This window comes from Pongo abelii, chromosome 6, assembly GCF_028885655.2.
Source record: "Pongo abelii isolate AG06213 chromosome 6, NHGRI_mPonAbe1-v2.0_pri, whole genome shotgun sequence".
Taxonomy (NCBI): Eukaryota; Metazoa; Chordata; class Mammalia; order Primates; family Hominidae; genus Pongo; species Pongo abelii.
The window spans coordinates 4,920,479-4,938,320 of NC_071991.2; the positions used below are offsets into that span (position 1 = coordinate 4,920,479).

Below are 17,842 nucleotides of genomic sequence, written 5' to 3' on the forward strand. Positions count from 1 at the left end.
TGTGTGCATGTGTGTTTTAAGAGACAAGGTCTCTTCTGTTACCCAGGCTGGAGTGCAGTAGTGCGATCATAGCTCACTACAGCCTTCAACTTCTGGCCTGTCTTGCCCTCCCAAAGTGCTTGGATTACAGGCATGAACCACTGCACCCAGCCACATCTTTGTTTTGATTGCCTGCTAGACTCTTGACTCCATGAAATCATTTATTTATAAATCCATGAAATGGATTTGTTTTGTCTATTGCAACATATCCAGCGCCTAGTCAAATGCCTAACACAGAGTAGCCAAATTTTACTTACGAATAAATGAGAACAAAAAATTATTTCTCATCCAAGTCTCTGGCAAATCAATATCTAGAAAACCTGTTTCTTGAGTTTTGATTAGATAGAGGGGCAATTTCAAATCTATACATTGTGACCTTGGGGAAATCATTTAATTATTCATTTCACAGCTGCTCACAAAAGACAGCTACAGAGTTTCTATGGCTGCATTCCTATAACACTCCACTCCACTGCAATGCCTTTTGATTTGAAAGTGTCTCCAGGGGAGACTTATCCTGGGTCAGTGAGGGGTGAGGAGAGCAGCACAGTCAGTGCTATGGTTTGGATAGAGTTTGTTTGTCCCCACTAAAACTCATGTTGGAATTTGATCCCAAAGGGGCAGTGCTGGAGGTAGGCCTAGTAGGAGGTGTTTGGGTCATGGGGACAGATCCCGCATGAATGGCTGGTACTGTGCTCACCGTAGTAAATGAGTTCTCGTTCTGGCAAGACCAGATCGAGAATGGATTGGTTTCCAAGAACAGTAGCCTGCTATAAAGCCAGGGTACCCCTCAGGTTTCCCTCTTTGCACCTGTCTGCTTCCCCGTTGACCTTTTCTGCCCTGTGATGATGCAGCACAGAAGCCCTCACCAGAAGCCAGGGCCATGCCCTGGAACTTCACAGCCTGTGGAACCGTGAGATAAATAAACCTCTTTTCCTTATATATTACCAGCCACAGGTATTCTGTTGTGGCAACAAGAAATGGACTAAAGCAGCGCCCAAAGGTGTGGAGGGGTACACAGGCACATGAGGCTTCTGAGGAAGCTGCTGTCCAGCCGTGCTCACCGGGAAATGACATGCACATATGCTCTGTAATCCAGCAGCTCCATTCCCGGAAGAATGCCTCTGAGAACGCTGCACAAGCCCTCAACAGGTTCATTGTGTCACCGTTTTAGTAGGAAGAAGCTGTACCCAATTTGAGTGTCTGTGCTTAAGGAAATGAATATGTAGTACAGGTATATAATGGAAAACTATGCATCAGTCAAAAGCAAAGAGCTGACTAGAGCACCATGGGTAGGTGTCAAAAACAATGTGAGGCCAGGTGTGGTGGCTAATGGCTGTAATCCCAGCACTTTGGGAGGCTGAGTTGGGAGGATCACTTGAGCCCAGGAGTTTGAGACCAGTCTGGCAACATAGTGAGGCCCTGTCTCTATGTTTAAAATAAATTAATTTAATTAATTAAATGAAAGAAAGAAAGAAAAAGAAAGAAATGTGAGTTACAAAAGGAACAATGAGCTTTATAGCTCAATCTCACTTAGGTAAATTAAACATATACAAAATATTATTTATGTCTTAAGGATACATATGAATCCAAATATATGAAAGGTAAGTTGGAATGGTATTCATTAATACACCAGAGTGGGTTCCCAATGACTGAATGACAATGAAAAAAGAAAATGATCCTATCCATCCACCAGAGCATCTGCCAAAAGATTGGAAACCCACGGCCACACAAAGCAGAGAGAAGCTTGGCCCTTTCTCTGCACTTACTTGTTCCCCATATTGGTGAGATGGTTGTCTTCCATTAGGCATTCAGTCATGGCTGCAGGCCAGAGTAAACTAACTTTCATAACCTTGACTTTGACATCATTGGTTTCTTATCCTGGGGAAATGAACTGTTTTTTTTTGTTTTTTTTTTTTGAGATGGAGTCTTGCTCTGTCACCCAGGCTGGAGTGCAGTGGCGCAATCTTGGCTCACTGCAAGCTCTGCCTCCCGGGTTCATGCCATTCTCCTGCCTCAGCCTCCCAAATAGCTGGGACTACAGGAGCCTGCCACCATGCCCGGCTAATTTTCTATATTTTTAGTAGAGACGTGGTTTCACCGTGTTAGCCAGGATGGTCTCCATCTCCTGACCTCCTGATCTGCCCCTCTCGGCCTCCCAAAGTGCTAGGATTACAGGTGTGAACCACCACGCCCGGCCATGAACCGTTGTTTTTTAAATAACATATATGTATACGTGTGGCAGCCTGTGGATTAGCTATCAGCAACCCTCACAACTTCTTTGCCTTGTACTAGAGGATGCAGAGCCAAAATCTTTGTCCAGCTTCTGCTGCAACCAGAGCCAACGGTGGGTGGCAATGGTATTAGTGAAGCTAGACTCCCCTATCGTGTGTGTTAGCCACACTTGCTTCACCTTCTTCCAGCTGCAAACTTGTACCGCTTCATGTTTTCTGGTGAATGTTTTGCCATTTTCTTGCTGATCTTTAGACATGCATTACTTTATTCTAGTTATTCATCACATCAGTTTTAGATATTGCAAACATTTTCTTCTAGTATATCACCTATCTTTTATCTATACAGTGTCCTTGGTCAAACAGAAATTTTGAATTTTGATATAGTCAAATCTATCTACTTTTTTTCCTTACAGATTGCACTTTAAAAACAAAACAAAACAAAAAACAGGCTGGGCACAGTGGCTTATGCCTGTAATCCCAGCACTTTGGGAGGCCGAGGCAGGCAGATCAATTGAGGTCAGGAGTTCGAGACCAGCCTGACTAACATGGTGAAACCCTGTCTTTACTAAAAATACAAAAATTGGCCGGGCCTCATGGCGGCTGTCTGTGATCCCAGCTATTCAGGAGGCTGACGCAGGAGAATGGGCTGAACCCTGGAAGTGGAGATTGCAGTGAGCTGAGATTGCACCACTGCACTCTAGCCTGGGTGACAGAGCAAGACTCCATGTCAAAAGACAAACAAACAAACAAACAAAAACAGATGAGGTCTTGCCCTGTTGCCCAGGCTGGAGTGCAGTGGTATGATTGCAGCTCACTGCAGCCTTGACCTTCTGGGCTCATGTGATCCTCCCACCTTAGCCCCCTGAGTAGCTGGGACTACAGGCCTGTGGCACCACACACAGCTAATTTTCATATTTTTTTGTAGAGACAGAGTCTCATTATGTTTCACGGGCTGGGCTCCAACTCCTGGCCCAACTGATCCTCTCACTTCAGCCTCCCAAAGTGCTAGGATTACAGGCGTGAGCCACCATGCCCAACCAGTTTGCACTTTTTAAGCCTTCTTTATGAAATCTTTCATTTGGCTATATAATTTTACCTTTGACATGTAGGTCTCTGATGCATTTAGAGGAAGGACCCAATTTCCTTTTTTTTTTTTTTCCCATATAGCTGAAGCCAGTTATCCCAACATAATTTACAAAATTCTTTCCCCAGGATTTATGATGCATGCTATAGCCCACCCAATTCCCACAGGGTATTTGGTCTGCGTCTGCACTCTTTCTTCTGTTCCATTGCTTTATTTGTCTGTTCCTGCCCCTAAAACCACATAGTTTCAATCACCATGGCTTTAAGGTATGTCTCAAGACTAATAAGGTCAATCCCTCCCATCCTTGCTTGTCTTGTTCAAACCTATCATAGGCATTCAAGAATCTGTCTCTTTCGCAAAGATGGACACTCAGGCCAGGTGCAGTGGCTCACACCTGAAATCCCGGCACTTTGGGAGGCCAAGGCAGGAGGACCACCTGAACTCAGGAGTTCAAGACCATCCTGGGCAACACAGGGAGACCTCATCTCTACCAAAAAAATAAAATAAAGAAATAAGTCGAGTGTGATGGCATGTGCCTGTGTTCTCAGCTACTCAGAGGGGCTGAGGTGGGAGGATCGCTTGGGCCCAGGAGATCGACGCTGCAGTGAGCCATGAATGCACCACTGCACTCCAGCCTGGGCAACAGAGTAAGTCCCTGTCTCATACAACAAAAATAACAACAAAAACAAAGACAGACACCAAGTCTTGCAAGGGCAGCACGGCAGGGAAGGGGGCGCAGGGCGAACTGACCTCTCAGTCTGTATATATCTGAAACCTCTGAAAACAATTCTGCCACTGAAACCCTCAAAACAAAAGAAAGATACATTCTCTATGTCAGTATATTCTCTAAAACCATGAGAGACACTATTCAATATGATTTAAACAGATCCCAAAACATCTTTCAACCAACATTATAGGTCACTGTTGGGAACCAACAGATATTAACATTTTTTTTGTTTTATTTTGTTTTGTTTTTTTGAGATGGAGTCTCGCTTTGTTGCCCAGGCTGGAGTGCAGTGGCACAATCTCAGCTCATGCAAGCTCCACCTCCCAGGTTCAAGCAATTGTCCTGCCTCAGCCTCCCAAGTAGCTGGGATTACAGGTGCCCACCACCACGCCTGGCTAATTTTTTTGTATTTTTAGTAGAGACGGGGTTTCATCATGTTAGCCAGGCTGGTCTGGAACTCCTGACCTCAGGTTATCCACCCGCCTCGGCCTCCCAAAGTGCTGGGATTACAGGCGTGAGCCACCGTGCCCGACTATTTTATGTCTTTCAAACATTTCACACCAGTGACAACATCCCTCTGTGTTTTTGGTGTTAATGCTAAACTCTGTCAGTGGCCCCTTATGGAACATAGCTGAACGTCACCCGAGTCCCCAGGGCAGAAGGGGGTGCTGCCCCTCCGGGACTCACTTAGCTCAGGGGACAACAGGGCTGTTAACGGTGCCTCTATGATCAAACTGAAGGTTACTGATTTTTTAAAAGTCTACGCAGTAAACTGAAGGATGAAACCAGCTGTGAGCAACTAACCATTTGACTTTATTTTCTCTTTGAATTGGAAATGCTCAAACATGTCTTTAAAGTTGAATAACTTTTCTAGTTTTACGCTGGTGAAAAAAGGTTTAGGGTTGTTTTGTTTTTAGCCAGACCACATACAATGAACGTTTCCCACGGTGACTCTGTCATTGGGAATCCACTGGAAGGGAAGTCCCAGTTAAGTGGCAGTGAGTTATTCCCATGTAAAAAGAGGAAAAGCAATCCTTTCACCTCCACTGTGCTAAGATAAGAGTTATTTTCAAGTCAGAGTCATAGCGGAAGAAAAATATTTCAAATGAAAACAACCACAAAGAGGTTTGCGGAAAAGGGAGGACAGAACTCACGGCACCCCATCGGCAGAGGAAGGCAGCAGCGCTTCCCAGGTGCACACAACAGTCCCTGCGGCCCGAACACCCCTGGCTGTCATCAGGGATGCCAAGTCCTGCTGCCTGTCCTGAGTGACAAGGTGGGACGACAAATGCAAACTAAGAGCTGGCACTCAGTGACAACACAGACCTGCCACCCGCCTGCCAGCTCCATCGCAGCGCTGGGGGCAGAAGGGCAGCCCACCACGCCGCTGGGTGGCCAGGGCTGCAGGTTCCTCCATTGCTCAAGCCACATCCACATGCCTGGATGGCCACACCATCCCCATACCACCGTCCCACACACACACAAAGAAAACGGACCCCACTCTGGAGTCTTGCAGACGCATAGGCGCTGAGACCCACAGAGGGGCCTCCTCTCCTCAGGGCACCAACCCTTCCACAGGTATTTAATAAGCACCAACTGTATCCCAGACATTGGATGGCTGTTTTTCAGTCAAAAGCCCAGTGAGTGCTGGGGTGGTGTCCCCAGCTTTGTTTAGCCTGAACCTTCCTGGCTAAACCTCGGCGGCTTTACAAACTCTCTAGGGTGCCTCTTTACAAAGGGGGTATCCAAAGCCACGGTGATGTCCCTGTCTCCAGGAACGCATGAATGCCAAGACTCTGCACGTCACCATCCCTAAGACCCTGGACTTGCCAAGCACCCCAGCCCCTCCAAGAGTGGCCCAGGAGAAACGAATATCGCCACTGCGGATTGGGCCTGAGGGCCTGGGGCGGGCACTCAGCCACATGGTCCCAGGGGGCAGGGGCTGGTGTGGCCAAGTCCAGGCAGCCAGGTCCAATACTGCAGCTCTCAATCGAGGACAGGTCTGCCTCCAGGGAACAGCTGGCCATGTCTGCAGACATCTTTGGTTGTTACAACTTGGGGGTGGGGGCACAAGAGCCAGGGACACTGCTCATCGCCCTGCACCCACGGACGCCTCCCTCAGCAAAGATGCCCCAACCTAAAATATAACGGGAGGAAGGGAGAAAGCAAGGAAGGCCAGCCCTCCCGGGGCTCTGCGCGGGTTTAACACTCACCCCTCCTGCAAAGGCAAACCAACCCTTCCCTCACCGTTCCCCAGCCCCTGACAAAAACCACATGGCCCTGCCATCGCCCCTCCCCAGTGCGCCTAAGTGACTGCTGTCTTATCTCCGTGACAGGACCCAGGCCCTCTCCGCGGGGCACCAGCCCTAAATACCAGCCTTCTGGGAAAGGGGAGTGAGAGCCACTTCCAGCCCGGCCACACCTCCAGCACCAGCCTCCTCCTGGAAGAGACCCTCTAGGTTTTGTGACTCTGGAAATCAGGGGGAACCTGGAGGCTATGAGAAGGCAATGTTTATGGAAAACAAAAACCCACAGTGCCTGCGTGCATTCCTACAGATGGGTAGCAGTGAACTAAGTGATGAGTGAACCGGCAGGACGCGCCTGGCTGATGCCTTCCCCACCTGACTCCGCAGGGGAGTCTGAAATGAGAGGCAGGGGAGAGGCCTGAGAGGCTCTGGCAAAATGCTTCCCCTGAAGTGGCGCAACCCGTTAGCCCAACCCAGAACCAACATGACTCTGTTTTTCTTTTGAGTCAGAGTCTCGCTCTGTCGCCCAGGCTGGAGTGCAGTGATGCGATCTCAGCTCACTACAACCTCTGCCTCCCGGATTCAAGCGATTCTCCGCCTCCCAAGTAGCTGGGATTACAGGCGTGCACCATCATGCCTGGCTAATTCTTTTGAATTTTCAGTAGAGACGGGGTTTCACCATGTTGGTCAGACTGGTCTCGAACTCCTGACTTCAAATGATCTGCCTGCCTCGGCCTCCCAAAGTGCTGGGATTACACGCGTGAGCCACCGCACCCGGCCAAGTGTGATTCTTACCGTAGGAGCAATAACTGGAAATTATTGAAAAACAGTGTTACAGAGTTGAGCAACCTGGGGCTGGACTCGTTAACACACACGTACACGGGCAGACAAGCATGCACACACATGCACACTACACGGACACACACACATGGATACACGTGCACACCACATCACCACATGCACAGGCCAGGGGTCCCTTCCCTTTCTCGCCACTTTTTCCAGGTGAGATCGGACTGTTCTCTCACCAGGGAGCAGGCACAGCCCCACGCTGGGTCCTCTGGGGAAAGAATGCAGGAGCTGAAGGGGCCCTGGTGTGCGCTGGACCTCACTGGGCCTGCCCTGCAGGGGCAGACGCGATCCTGCCATCCCGCCGTCCTTCTGAAACTACACCACCCACTTCAGTAGGATTTGTTTCACTGCAGCCCCCCACCTTCCCCAAAGGGACACGGTGACACATGCCCCACACTGAGGGCCGCTGTCAGGACAAACAGGCACCACAGCAGCCCCATCGGTGCCCAGGGAGGCGCAGGACAGGCAGGCTGCTGGAAGGCGCAGAGCTCACCATCACTGGAGGTATGTAATGGAGAGGACACGGTGGGTGTTAGGAAAGCCTCCCCAACACGATTCTTCCACGTCACTCCAGCCTGAGGCAGGCTGGCGCCCACGGCTGCTGGAGAAGCTGCTACAGTGAATAACCCCTCGGCTTCCCACCTCCTCCCCTTCTCTCTCAGTCGTTCCCCTTGGAGGGGCGAGGGAGGAATCGCCTAGTGCCGGCTGCAAACTCACTCAGGGGGACACGGGACACAACAAAGGCTCAGCGCCCTCCCCGTTCCATGCCTCCAAGCCAGCAGGAGAGACCTCTCAGAGGCGGGTTCCAGGGATGCGCACAGAGGCCACCTGCAACCCACGGAAAGGCCGTGCAGGTGTCTCATGCAGGGAACAGTCCCGAGTGGGAGACTTTGCATGCGTGCGCACCTGTGTGGACATTTCTGTGTCCAGGTACCCACGTGTCACTACAACAACCGAACATGCTCTAGCGCAAAGCTTCTGGGCGCGGGCCCATTTGAGGCAGGGCTGTCCGGCGACAGTGGGGTCTGTGCGGGGTCATACCCAGTGGAGCCTGGCTTATCCACATGGGGACCCCCCGGGTCTAGCCTTCCCCCGGCTCCATGCAGAGGCTCAATAACCGTTCTGTAATGAACAGAAGCATGTGTGCATGCCTCTACCAGCCGCTCCATCTCAAACCACCCGGCCGCCTCGGTGAACCTTCTTGGTATGGCCGAGGGTCACAGGAGTCCCTGGGCCACAGCCAGAGAAGGTCAGCAAGGAAGGATGAGTCCCCGAGGTCCAGGGGGCCTGCTCTGGGTAGGTAACACAACCCGCTGCAGCCCAGATGAGTGTGTCAGTACAGCTGGGCAGCCTGATGGACTCTCTTTGGCGGGTTTCAAAAACCGCCACCAGCTTAGACAGGCTGTGAGCAGAGGCGCTTTCGCTTGCCATGAATAATTTAACAGGAATGATTCCAAAAGAAGTGAGTGAGCTTGGCCGGGTGCGGTGGCTCACATCTGTAATCCCAGCACTTTAGAAGACCAAGGCGGGCAGATCACCTGAGGTCCGGAGTTCCAGACCGGCCTGGCCAACATGGTGAAACCCCATCTCTACTAAAAATACAAAAATTGGCCGGGCGCGGTGGCTCACGCCTGTAATCCCAGCACTTTGGGAGGCCGAGGCGGGCGGATCATGAGGTCAGGAGATGGAGACCATCCTGGCTAACACGGTGAAACCTCGTCTCTACTAAAAACACAAAAAATTAGCCAGGCGTGGTGGTGGGCGCCTGTAGTCCCAGCTACTCTCGGGAGGCTGAGGCAGGAGAATGGTGTGAACCTGGGAGGCGGAGCTTGCAGTGAGCCAAGATTGTGTCACTGCACTCCAGCCTGGGCGACAGAGTGAGACTCCGTCTCAAAAAACAACAACAACAACAACAACAACAAAATTAGCCAGGCATGGTGGTGCATGCCATAATCCCAGCTATTCAGGAGGCTGAGGCAGGAGAATCGTTTGAACCTGGGAGGCAGAGGTTGCAGTGAGCTGAGATCATGCCATTGCACTCTAGCCTGGGCGACAGAGAGAGACTCCATCTCAAAAAAAAAAAAGAAGCATGTGAGCCTCAGACAAGCTCCTGTCTCCTGCAACATGCACTCTGGCCCCACCGTCCTACACTGGCAGTCACCTATCAGCTGTGAAGAAGGCGGGCCTTCCCAGGGGTCCTCCTCGCCCGGTGACACAGAACGCAATGGCCTCAGGACAGGCCAGGCTGATCCCCAGCCACACAGCAGCAACGCTGGCCCGTGCTCTGCAGCCCCAAGGTGGCCCTGTCCCACTCGCTTTTTGCCCTCCGCTTGGCAGAGGCAACGCATGGTGGAAGAATGACCAAAATTCTGTGTCTGACATTGAAGACCCTTTGTTCCTGTGCAGAAAACATCCCACCACGCGCCTCCTCCCTTTCGGGTTTCCTGGCCTCACAGGAGGTCTTTTTGAATCAGGAGGGAGGGACCCCATCTCTGCCACTGGATCACCGGTCCTTCCAAGAGACCACTGGATCATGACACAGCAGGGTCAGGATGAAAACCAAATCCCAGAAGCGGCGACCTTTGGGTGGAGGAAGGATCCCCGGTTGCAGGCAATTGGGGGTGCTTGTCTGAGCAGACTTTAAGGGCCATAATTAAAGAAACCACAAGTTACTCTTTTTATTGTTATTTTTTTGAGACAGGGTCTCACTCTGTTGCCTGGGCTGGAGTGCAGTGGTACAATCCTAGCTGCAGCATCTGCGGCTCAAGCCATCTTCCCACCTCAGCCTCCTGAGGAGCTGGGACTACAGGTATGCACCACCATGCCTGGCTAATTTTTGTATTTTTTGTAGAGATGAGGTCTCTCACTACGTTACCCAGGCTGCTCTCAAACTCCTAGGCTCAAGCGATCCGCCTACCTCGGCCTCTCAAAGTGTTGAGATTACAGGTGTGAGCTACCACACCCGACCACATTTATTTTATTTTATTTATTTACTTCTAGACTGAGTTTCATTCTTGTTGCCCAAGCTGGAGTGCAGTGGCACGATCTCAGCTCACCGCAACCTCCGCCTCCCAGGTTCAAGCGATTCTCCTGCCTGACCCTCCCAAGTAGCTGGGATTACAGGCGCCTGCCACCACGCCCCGCTAATTTTTGTATTTTTAGTAGAGATGGGGTTTCACCATGTTGGCCAGGCTGGTCTCGAACTCCTGACCTCAGGTGATCCACCTGCGTTGGCCTCCCAAAGTGCTGGGATTACAGGTGTGAGCCACTGCGCCCAGCCAAAATTTTTTTTTATGACACATACCTATTAAGATAATCAACTTCTTTCCACCAATTGAATAAATCACCAGACACAGTGGGCCCCAGGCCCCGGGGCTCTCAAGCCCTGCGGCAGGCGCTCAACACCGCCCCCGCTCTCGGCACTCCTCGGGCGGACAATGATCGGCTGCCCGTGGCCGGGCCCTCCTCAGGAAGGCCTCCCACCGCCCAGGCACCCACAGACCCGCGGTACACCGAGAGCACCATGGTCACCTCTGCAGACCTTGCAATCTGGTAACACCATGTAGGTTTTGGCCTGGGACGGATTCCTTGATTGTCTTTTCACTGCATTGCCCCAAAAACTCCCCGACAAGGTTGCAGGTGCTAAGGGACTTGCCGGGACCCTGTATTTAACAAGGCGTGCGTGGTTGCTGTGGTCAATGAGATGACTGCTGGACAATAATCTGAACAGACAAAAGAACAGATGTGGCCTCAAATATTGCAAGAATATACCAGGAGCCTCTGAGGAATATCAGCCAGCCTCCTGCCGCGTAGACAAACTACGACTTCCCAGACAACTGAGGTGAAAAAAGTGAATTCAAGAGGAAACCTTCTTTGGAAGGCCAAAGTAGGAGGATCGCTTGAGGGCAGGAGGTCAAGACTAGACTGGGTATCACAGCGAGACTCCTGTCTCTACAAAAAGTAAAAAATTAGCTGGGTGTGGTGGTGCACCTATAGTCCTAGCTACTCAGGAGGCTGAGGTGGGAGGATCACTTGAGCCCAGGAGGCTGCAGAGCTGTGGCTGCGCCGCTGCACTCCAGCCTGGGTGACAGAGCAAGACCCTGTCTCAGAAAACAAAAAAGGAAGCCTTCAAACATCCAGGACACGGGCTCCGACTGCCTCCCGCCGAGTGAGCCCGCCCCACACGTGTCCCCTGCACCACTCCCTCTCCCGCTTCCCCGGCTGGCCTTCTCAGCTCTCAGGCCCACGGCTCTTCCTGAACCTGTGGCCCTCCTCACCTGCCGTGATGGTGTCCACCTCCTTCGCTGCCAGCTCCTCCACGTCTGACCTCTTCCTCAGCTCAAACCTCCGGGATAAACCTTCTCGGGGTTTCCATAATTCCTGGATCAAGAGGGGCTTCTCACTGTCCCCAAACACCCGAAAGCACTGGGCCTGCCACCGCTGCCCAGCATCGCCGGCTCGGCCCACCACGTCACACAGCACGTACTGGCCGGCCTGCCTGGGGTCCAGGGCGTACCGCTCCAGCGCCTCCTTCACCAGCTCACGGGCGCTGGAGGTGCCGGTGGCCAGGACGCTCTTGTAGTGGGTTCCTGTGCAGACACTGTCCCCAAACACCTTCAGGACACCAGGGGCTGAGAGCTGGGTGGAAAGCTCGGCGGGGTCATCGCTGGCGCCCAGGCTGGAGAAGGTGGAGTCCAGGTCCCGGTACTTGTAGCTCAGCGTCCGGGATAGCATGCTGGACAACAGCTGGCTCTGCCGCTTCAGTTTGCTCTTGGTGGGCGGGGACATGATGAAGTGTGTCCCATAAAACATGGTGGGCGAGGCTTCATGGATGAGGACAGGGGGCCTCAGCCAAAGGATGTGGGGAGGCCGTGACCTGGGAGAAAAAGTGAGAGAGGTTAGTGTCAACCATCGTGAGCACCAAGAGCAAATGAGGCCACAGGCGGTGGCTCCTGCCCGTCATGCCAGCTCTTTAGAAGGCCAAGGTGGGAGGACGGCTTGAGCCCGGGAGTTCCAGACCAGCCTGGGAAACATAGTAAGCCCCCAACTCTACCAAAAATTTAAAAATTAGCCAGGCATGGTGGTGTGCACTGTACCCACTGCTCTGAAGGCTGAGGCTGGAGGATGGCTTGAGCCCAGGAGTTGAAGATTGCAGTGAGCTATGATCGTGCCACGGCCCTCCAGCCCGGGCAGCAGAGCAAGACCCCATCTCAAAATCTAATGGACATAACAGGCCGTGGGCATCCTGGCCCTGCAGACCTGCCACCAGAGCACCTGAGCAGAGGAAGTGGCTGGAGCCTGCAAGGCCACCAGAGGCAGAGAGGACTAAATGGGCTGGAGCGCCCTTCAAGGAAAGCCATTACTGGGAAACACAATGAGGTCGCCTAGGTAAGACACGCTCCGCTGCAGGGCTTGGATTTCTGGAAAGTGCTGGGCGTAGCGCCCGTGTACAGTGAGCGTCAAGGCGCGCCCCACCCGGAGCCGCCCCCAGCACCGTCACAGCCACAGAAGAGCAGCGGGCAGCCCGAGGGCAAAGCTTCGCCTCTCCGTAAACCCCGTGTCTCCTACCCCACAGGCTGCGACGTGGGAAATGGGTCACAAACACAGTGGAACCAGGAAAACAGGCAAATCGCAGCTAGTTAACAGAATCGACCATCAGACATTCCAGATGCAAACCCTCAGAATCTACCCCTCCGGGCAAGAGACCCGTCCTGGCTTGAAGGAGATGCTCCCCGGGATGGCAGCATTGAGTGGCCTCGCAAGCACAGCAGGCACAAAGGGCCCCTCTCGAGCCGGTGCAGGCATGGCCGGAATGCGTGCGTCCCGCCCACCACAGGCCGCGGGTGCCTGGCGGTCCAGGCCACAGAGATGCAGTCTCCTGGAGAAACTGGAAAACAGCCTGGGACGCGTTGGTGTGTCATGAAATCACACTTCTAATGTCCTTAGTGTGCCCAGGGCCAGGAGTTCCAGATGGTTTCTCAGTCTCCCTCCAGAACCTCTGTGGGGGCAGGAGGGCAGAGAAAAAGGAAGGCAGGTCTCCGATTTGTAAAAGGTGAGGCTGGACCAGAAGGCACAAAAATACTGGAAAACTGCACACACATCTCCCCATTACTGTACCCCACTTCCATGCTCATGTTCTCACCAAAGACAAAGGCGGCAGACGAGTGAGCCAGGAGGAAAGCCTATTTTCTGGAAAGCTCTGGAAAGAGTGGTCCGGGTCCCAGTGAACACAGCACGGGTCGCCTGCCACCGTGACCGGGGTCAGTACTAAACTCTGCAGCAGTCCACTGACACTGTCCAGGCTTGACTCACTCGTCGCACTGCGGGCACTGCAGAAGGCTTCTGGAAAGGACGGTGGCTGCCTAGGGCCAGAGAAAGCAACCAGGGAAGCCCTCCAAAGAAAAGGAGCCACACTATCCCTTAGGAAAGTAAACAGTGGAACCGTCCCGGCCTCCAAAGCTGACACTGGCCTCTTTCTAATATCACCGGGGCGTCGGTCATCGTCTCTGGAGCCTCTCACTGCCAGCCAGAGCTGTCATGGATGAATCCTGAAATCAGACCACCACTCGCTTCCTCCAGAACCAGCCCAGGTCAGCCAGCAGCTGTGCTTTCTCCAAGGACCTTGAACTCTTCAGAAATACTTCCAACAGCTTCGCACACCAAAGACTGGGTTCCGAACGCGGATGTCTGCCCTGTGGGGTGGGTGGCTGGCCCTTCTCCTGTTCCTATAGCCCACAGCTGACAGTTCACCACGGCAAACACTTTCACTGTGCCTGGCTTTCTGAAGAGGTGAATTTGCTGTAACAGGTGTCACGGAGATCCCAGTACAGGTCATAAGCAGATGGAGCCTTGAGGTTCCATCGAGCCAGGCCATAAAGGAGTAAAGGAGCAAAGCCTTTGTTTCTCTTCCTCTGAGGAAGGTGCAACGAGTGTCCTTGTCAAATCCTAAGAAGCTCAGAGCCGGCCGCAGCTTCCCCCATGGACTCATCAAAGGCCTCGGTTTCATTTACAACAAAAGCATTTTCAGACAGTGCTCACATCACAAACGTGCGGCCTGGCCTGTGCACACCACACCAGCGGCTTCAAATCGCCCTCGAGTCTGACCTCAGCCTCCTGTGGTCAGTTTTCAAAGTGCGTACTTGGAATCACAGAACAAAACCCCTCAAAGAGCCTCTCCAGCCAGCACTTATTAACCATCCATGAGAGCTGCACAACCCCGCTCTCAAGCACCTCTGCAGACGACCCTGGCTTAGAAGCCTCCAGGCAGCACACACTGGCAGAGGGTCAGCCACCACCTTTTCATAGTGGTCATTTCCAACGGGTTCCCCAGGGTGCCAAGCCAAACTGCAGGTGGTGGATGGTACAGCCTCTGCCACCAGGCAGCTGTGGCTCAGGAAACCTCTGCCTCTGGAGAAGTCTGAATGCCCATATAAATATGATACCAAAAACTGGGGAAGCCCCCTCCAGGCAGGAGGAAGCCCACATCACAGAAAAGCCATGAAGCAGAAGCAAGTATTTAAAAGGCCAAGGCGGGAGAATGGTTTAAGGCCAGGAGTTCGAGACTAGCCTGGGCAACATAACAAGATCCCAATCTCTATAGAAAATAAAAATAAAAAATTAGCTGGGCATGGTGTGCACCTGTAGTCCCAGCTACTCGGGAGGCTGAGGCAGGAGTTCCAGGCTACAGTGAGCTATAATTGCACCACTGCACTCCAGCCCGGGCAACGGAGTGAGACCCTCTCTGTTAAAAAAAAAAAAAGATGGCTGGGCACAGCGGCTCACGCTTGTAATCCCAGCACTTTGGGAGGCTGAGGTGGTCAGATCACGAGGTCAGCAGATCGAGACCATCCTGGCTAACACTATGAAACCCTGTTTGTACTAAAAATACAAAAAATTAGCCAGGCGTGGTAGCGGGCACCTGTAGTCCCAGCTACTTGAGAGGCTGAGGCAGGAGAATGGCATGAACCCGGGAGGCGGCGCTTGCAGTGAGCTGAGATCATGCCACTGCACTCCAGCCTGGGTGACAGAGCGAGACTCTCTCTCAAAAAAAAAAAAAAAAAAAGACAAAAATTGGCTGGGCGTGGTGGTTCATGCCTGTAATCCCAGCTCTTTGGGAGGCTGAGGCGGGCAGATCACTTGAGGTCAGGAGTTCAAGACCAGCCTGGCCAACATGGTGAAACCCTGTCTCCACTAAAAATACAAAAATTAGCTGGGCATGGTGGCGGGTGCCTGTAACCCCAGCTACTTGGCAGGCTGAAGCAGGAGAATCGCTTGAACCCCAGAGGCGGAGGTTGCAGTGAGCCGAGATCGCGCCACCGCACTCCAGCCTGAGCAACAGAGTGAGACTCTGCCTCAAAAAAAAAAAGACAAAAATTATAAAAAGGCCCCCAAATACAATGGAAAAGTGAGTTGATATTTGGGGCCCAGGGGTGGATATACGTTTTGTAAGGTCTGACATTTACGTAATTCTTCTTTAATAAAAAACAAATAGAAAATTACAAACACATAACTGCTAGGTCCCCTCCCAGGGCCTTGGAAGCTTGAACTTCAGAAGTGTTGTTCCCCCCATTCCCCCCACCCCTGCTTTTCCCACAGTTTCTGGAGCTGGATTCGAAGGCAGAGGCAGAGTTAGCAGCATCAGGAAACGGGAGAAAATGTAAGCAGAGAGAATGTGATTGACTCCTTTCCAATAACTCCTTCTTAAGCCCCCAGAAGTCCCTGTTCACACAAACCTTATCTGTTTTGGGATTTTCAGAAAGCATTTCTCTCCGTTTGGTCATCCTCCCTGGGCCAGACCAGAGGGTGCCCACTTGTTCACACGCTGCTTGCTTCCGAATCCCAGAAGGCGGAGCCTGGCCTGTTTGTGAGAATGGGATGGACTCGTTTTTTAAAAGGCCAAGGGGAGTGCAGGAAAATCCGACCGGGCGGAGCACGCCCTGGGTAACCAGATCTGTTTTTCTGGAAGTGCGACCGGCCTCTTCTGCACCATTCGCTCCTCCGTGACACAAATACTTGGGGAAAGCGCAGGGCTCGGACAACGAGGGTGTGGGGCGCTGGCTGGTGCTGCTCTTAGAGAATGTTTTCTCTTGTTCTCAAGGAAGGGTCCAGTTTCTGATGAAAAACAAGCTCAAGTCCCAGCGGCGAGTACAGGGAGTGAGGTCAGTGCCGCGCTGACGACATGGGTGGAGCGACCTCTCTGCTCCAACAGGACAGTGTGGAACCCATTATCATTTCCAGCAGGAGGGAGAACGAAGCGCAGACTTTACACACTCAGCTCTCTCCCCTCCTTCCATGAATCCTATCTTTACAGCCCCAGCCCGAGCCACCCTTTCAAATGCAAACATAATTCAATCAGATTTAATTCTGACCTGCTAGCTGCTGGAGAGGGGACTGACTTGCCCCCCAGCAAAAGGGACTTTCAAGACTGGTTCCGGTCTGCAATGCACAAGAGGTGGCCCATGTTAACCGCGGGACACGAGCAATCAGATTCTTCTGTGCAATTCAGATTAGCCAAACACTTGACAGGCGACAGGGCAAGGCAGGCTGGTCCGCAGCCCCGCCAGGGCCCTGCCAACCCCACCAACAGGCTCCTCCTGCGGGGCCCCAGGAGCTCGGCTCAGCATCTGTTATCTTGGATGCAGTATTTGTCGAGGGGCTGGAAATGGTACATAAATAGCCGGGAAACAATGCTTTGAGCTGGCGCACGAGTGGGGATCGGGCTGCAACCGGGACGGGGTATGTGCAGGGGACGTCTCGCCGGCCCAGGTGGGAGAGCGCGCGGAACCCTGCGCCCCGCTCCCCCGCTGCGCTCCCCGGACGAACGTCCCCCTCCAGGGCACAGCCGGGGAAACTGAGGGCCGAGAGTCCCCTGGAGTTGGGGGTCCGGGGCCCACGCGGACAGCCAGGCTCAGGCGCTCGCGGGGGTCGGCAGCGCGGACCCCCGGATCCCCGCAGGCTGGGCCGCCCTTGCCCGCGCTCGCCGGCCTCCGGGTACCGCCCCCCGGTCCAGGCCGGGACCCGAGAGCCAGTCGGTTCCCATGGCAACTGGGCAAGCCTGCCCTCCGCGCCCCGACCCGCGGCCGGGAGTGTCCCCGAGCGCGCCCCGCGGCCTCCGCGCCCCGGGCCCCCGGCAGCGGCCGAGCAGCGCCCCTTACGAGCCACCCCCGGTTCCGCAGTCACTCCTCGCGCACCCCACACTCACCTCCGGCACAACCCGCCGCGCCGCCACGTTCCCGCGCTGCTCCCACCCGCCGTTGGCTGGGGCCGGCGCCCAGACCCGCGCGTGCCGCGGCGCCTCCTGCCGGCAGCGCAACGGGCGGGGCGGGGCCTCAAGGGGACGCGGCCACAAAGGGTGGGGCGGGGGGGTAAGAGGTGGGCTGGAGCTGGGCCTCGGAGCCCAGTAGGCAGATAGAAAGCCTCGAGGAGGCGGGGTCTCCAGGAGAGGGGCGGGGCCAACCTGCTAGAAAAGGCGGGCTGTGCTCTGGCGCCTCCTGCCGGCCGCCCAATGGACGGGGATGCTGCCTCGAGGGGGCGGGGCCTCACCGGAGAGGCGGGGTTTTGAAGAAAGGGGTGGGGCTGGTTGTGGAGAGGCGGGGCTTGCAGCCCACCCCACAGCCTGCAGCTTAAGGAGGGGGTCCCCGGAGGAAAGGTGGGGCCAGTTCTAAGT

The 17,842-nt window shown here is 53.7% G+C and overlaps 1 protein-coding gene across 3 annotated transcripts in view; it reads right to left on the minus strand.

Moving 5' to 3' along the window:
- RADIL (Rap associating with DIL domain) overlaps positions 1-17,597 on the minus strand; it is an 87,482-nt gene extending 69,885 nt beyond the window's left edge. Inside the window, exons 1-2 of one of the 3 annotated variants that reach the window (XM_024241292.2) lie at positions 17,378-17,597; positions 11,454-12,052 (exon numbers count right to left, since the gene is read on the minus strand). In XM_024241292.2, coding sequence (XP_024097060.2) covers positions 11,454-11,988 — 535 coding nt within the window. In that variant the 5' untranslated portion in view covers positions 11,989-12,052; positions 17,378-17,597. Of the gene's footprint in view, positions 1-11,453; positions 12,053-13,318; positions 14,767-15,908; positions 16,963-17,377 lie in introns of those variants that run through there. The other 2 variants (XM_054545660.2, XM_054545661.2) reach the window with 2 other exon arrangements.
- Between the last annotated feature and the right edge of the window lie 245 nt (positions 17,598-17,842).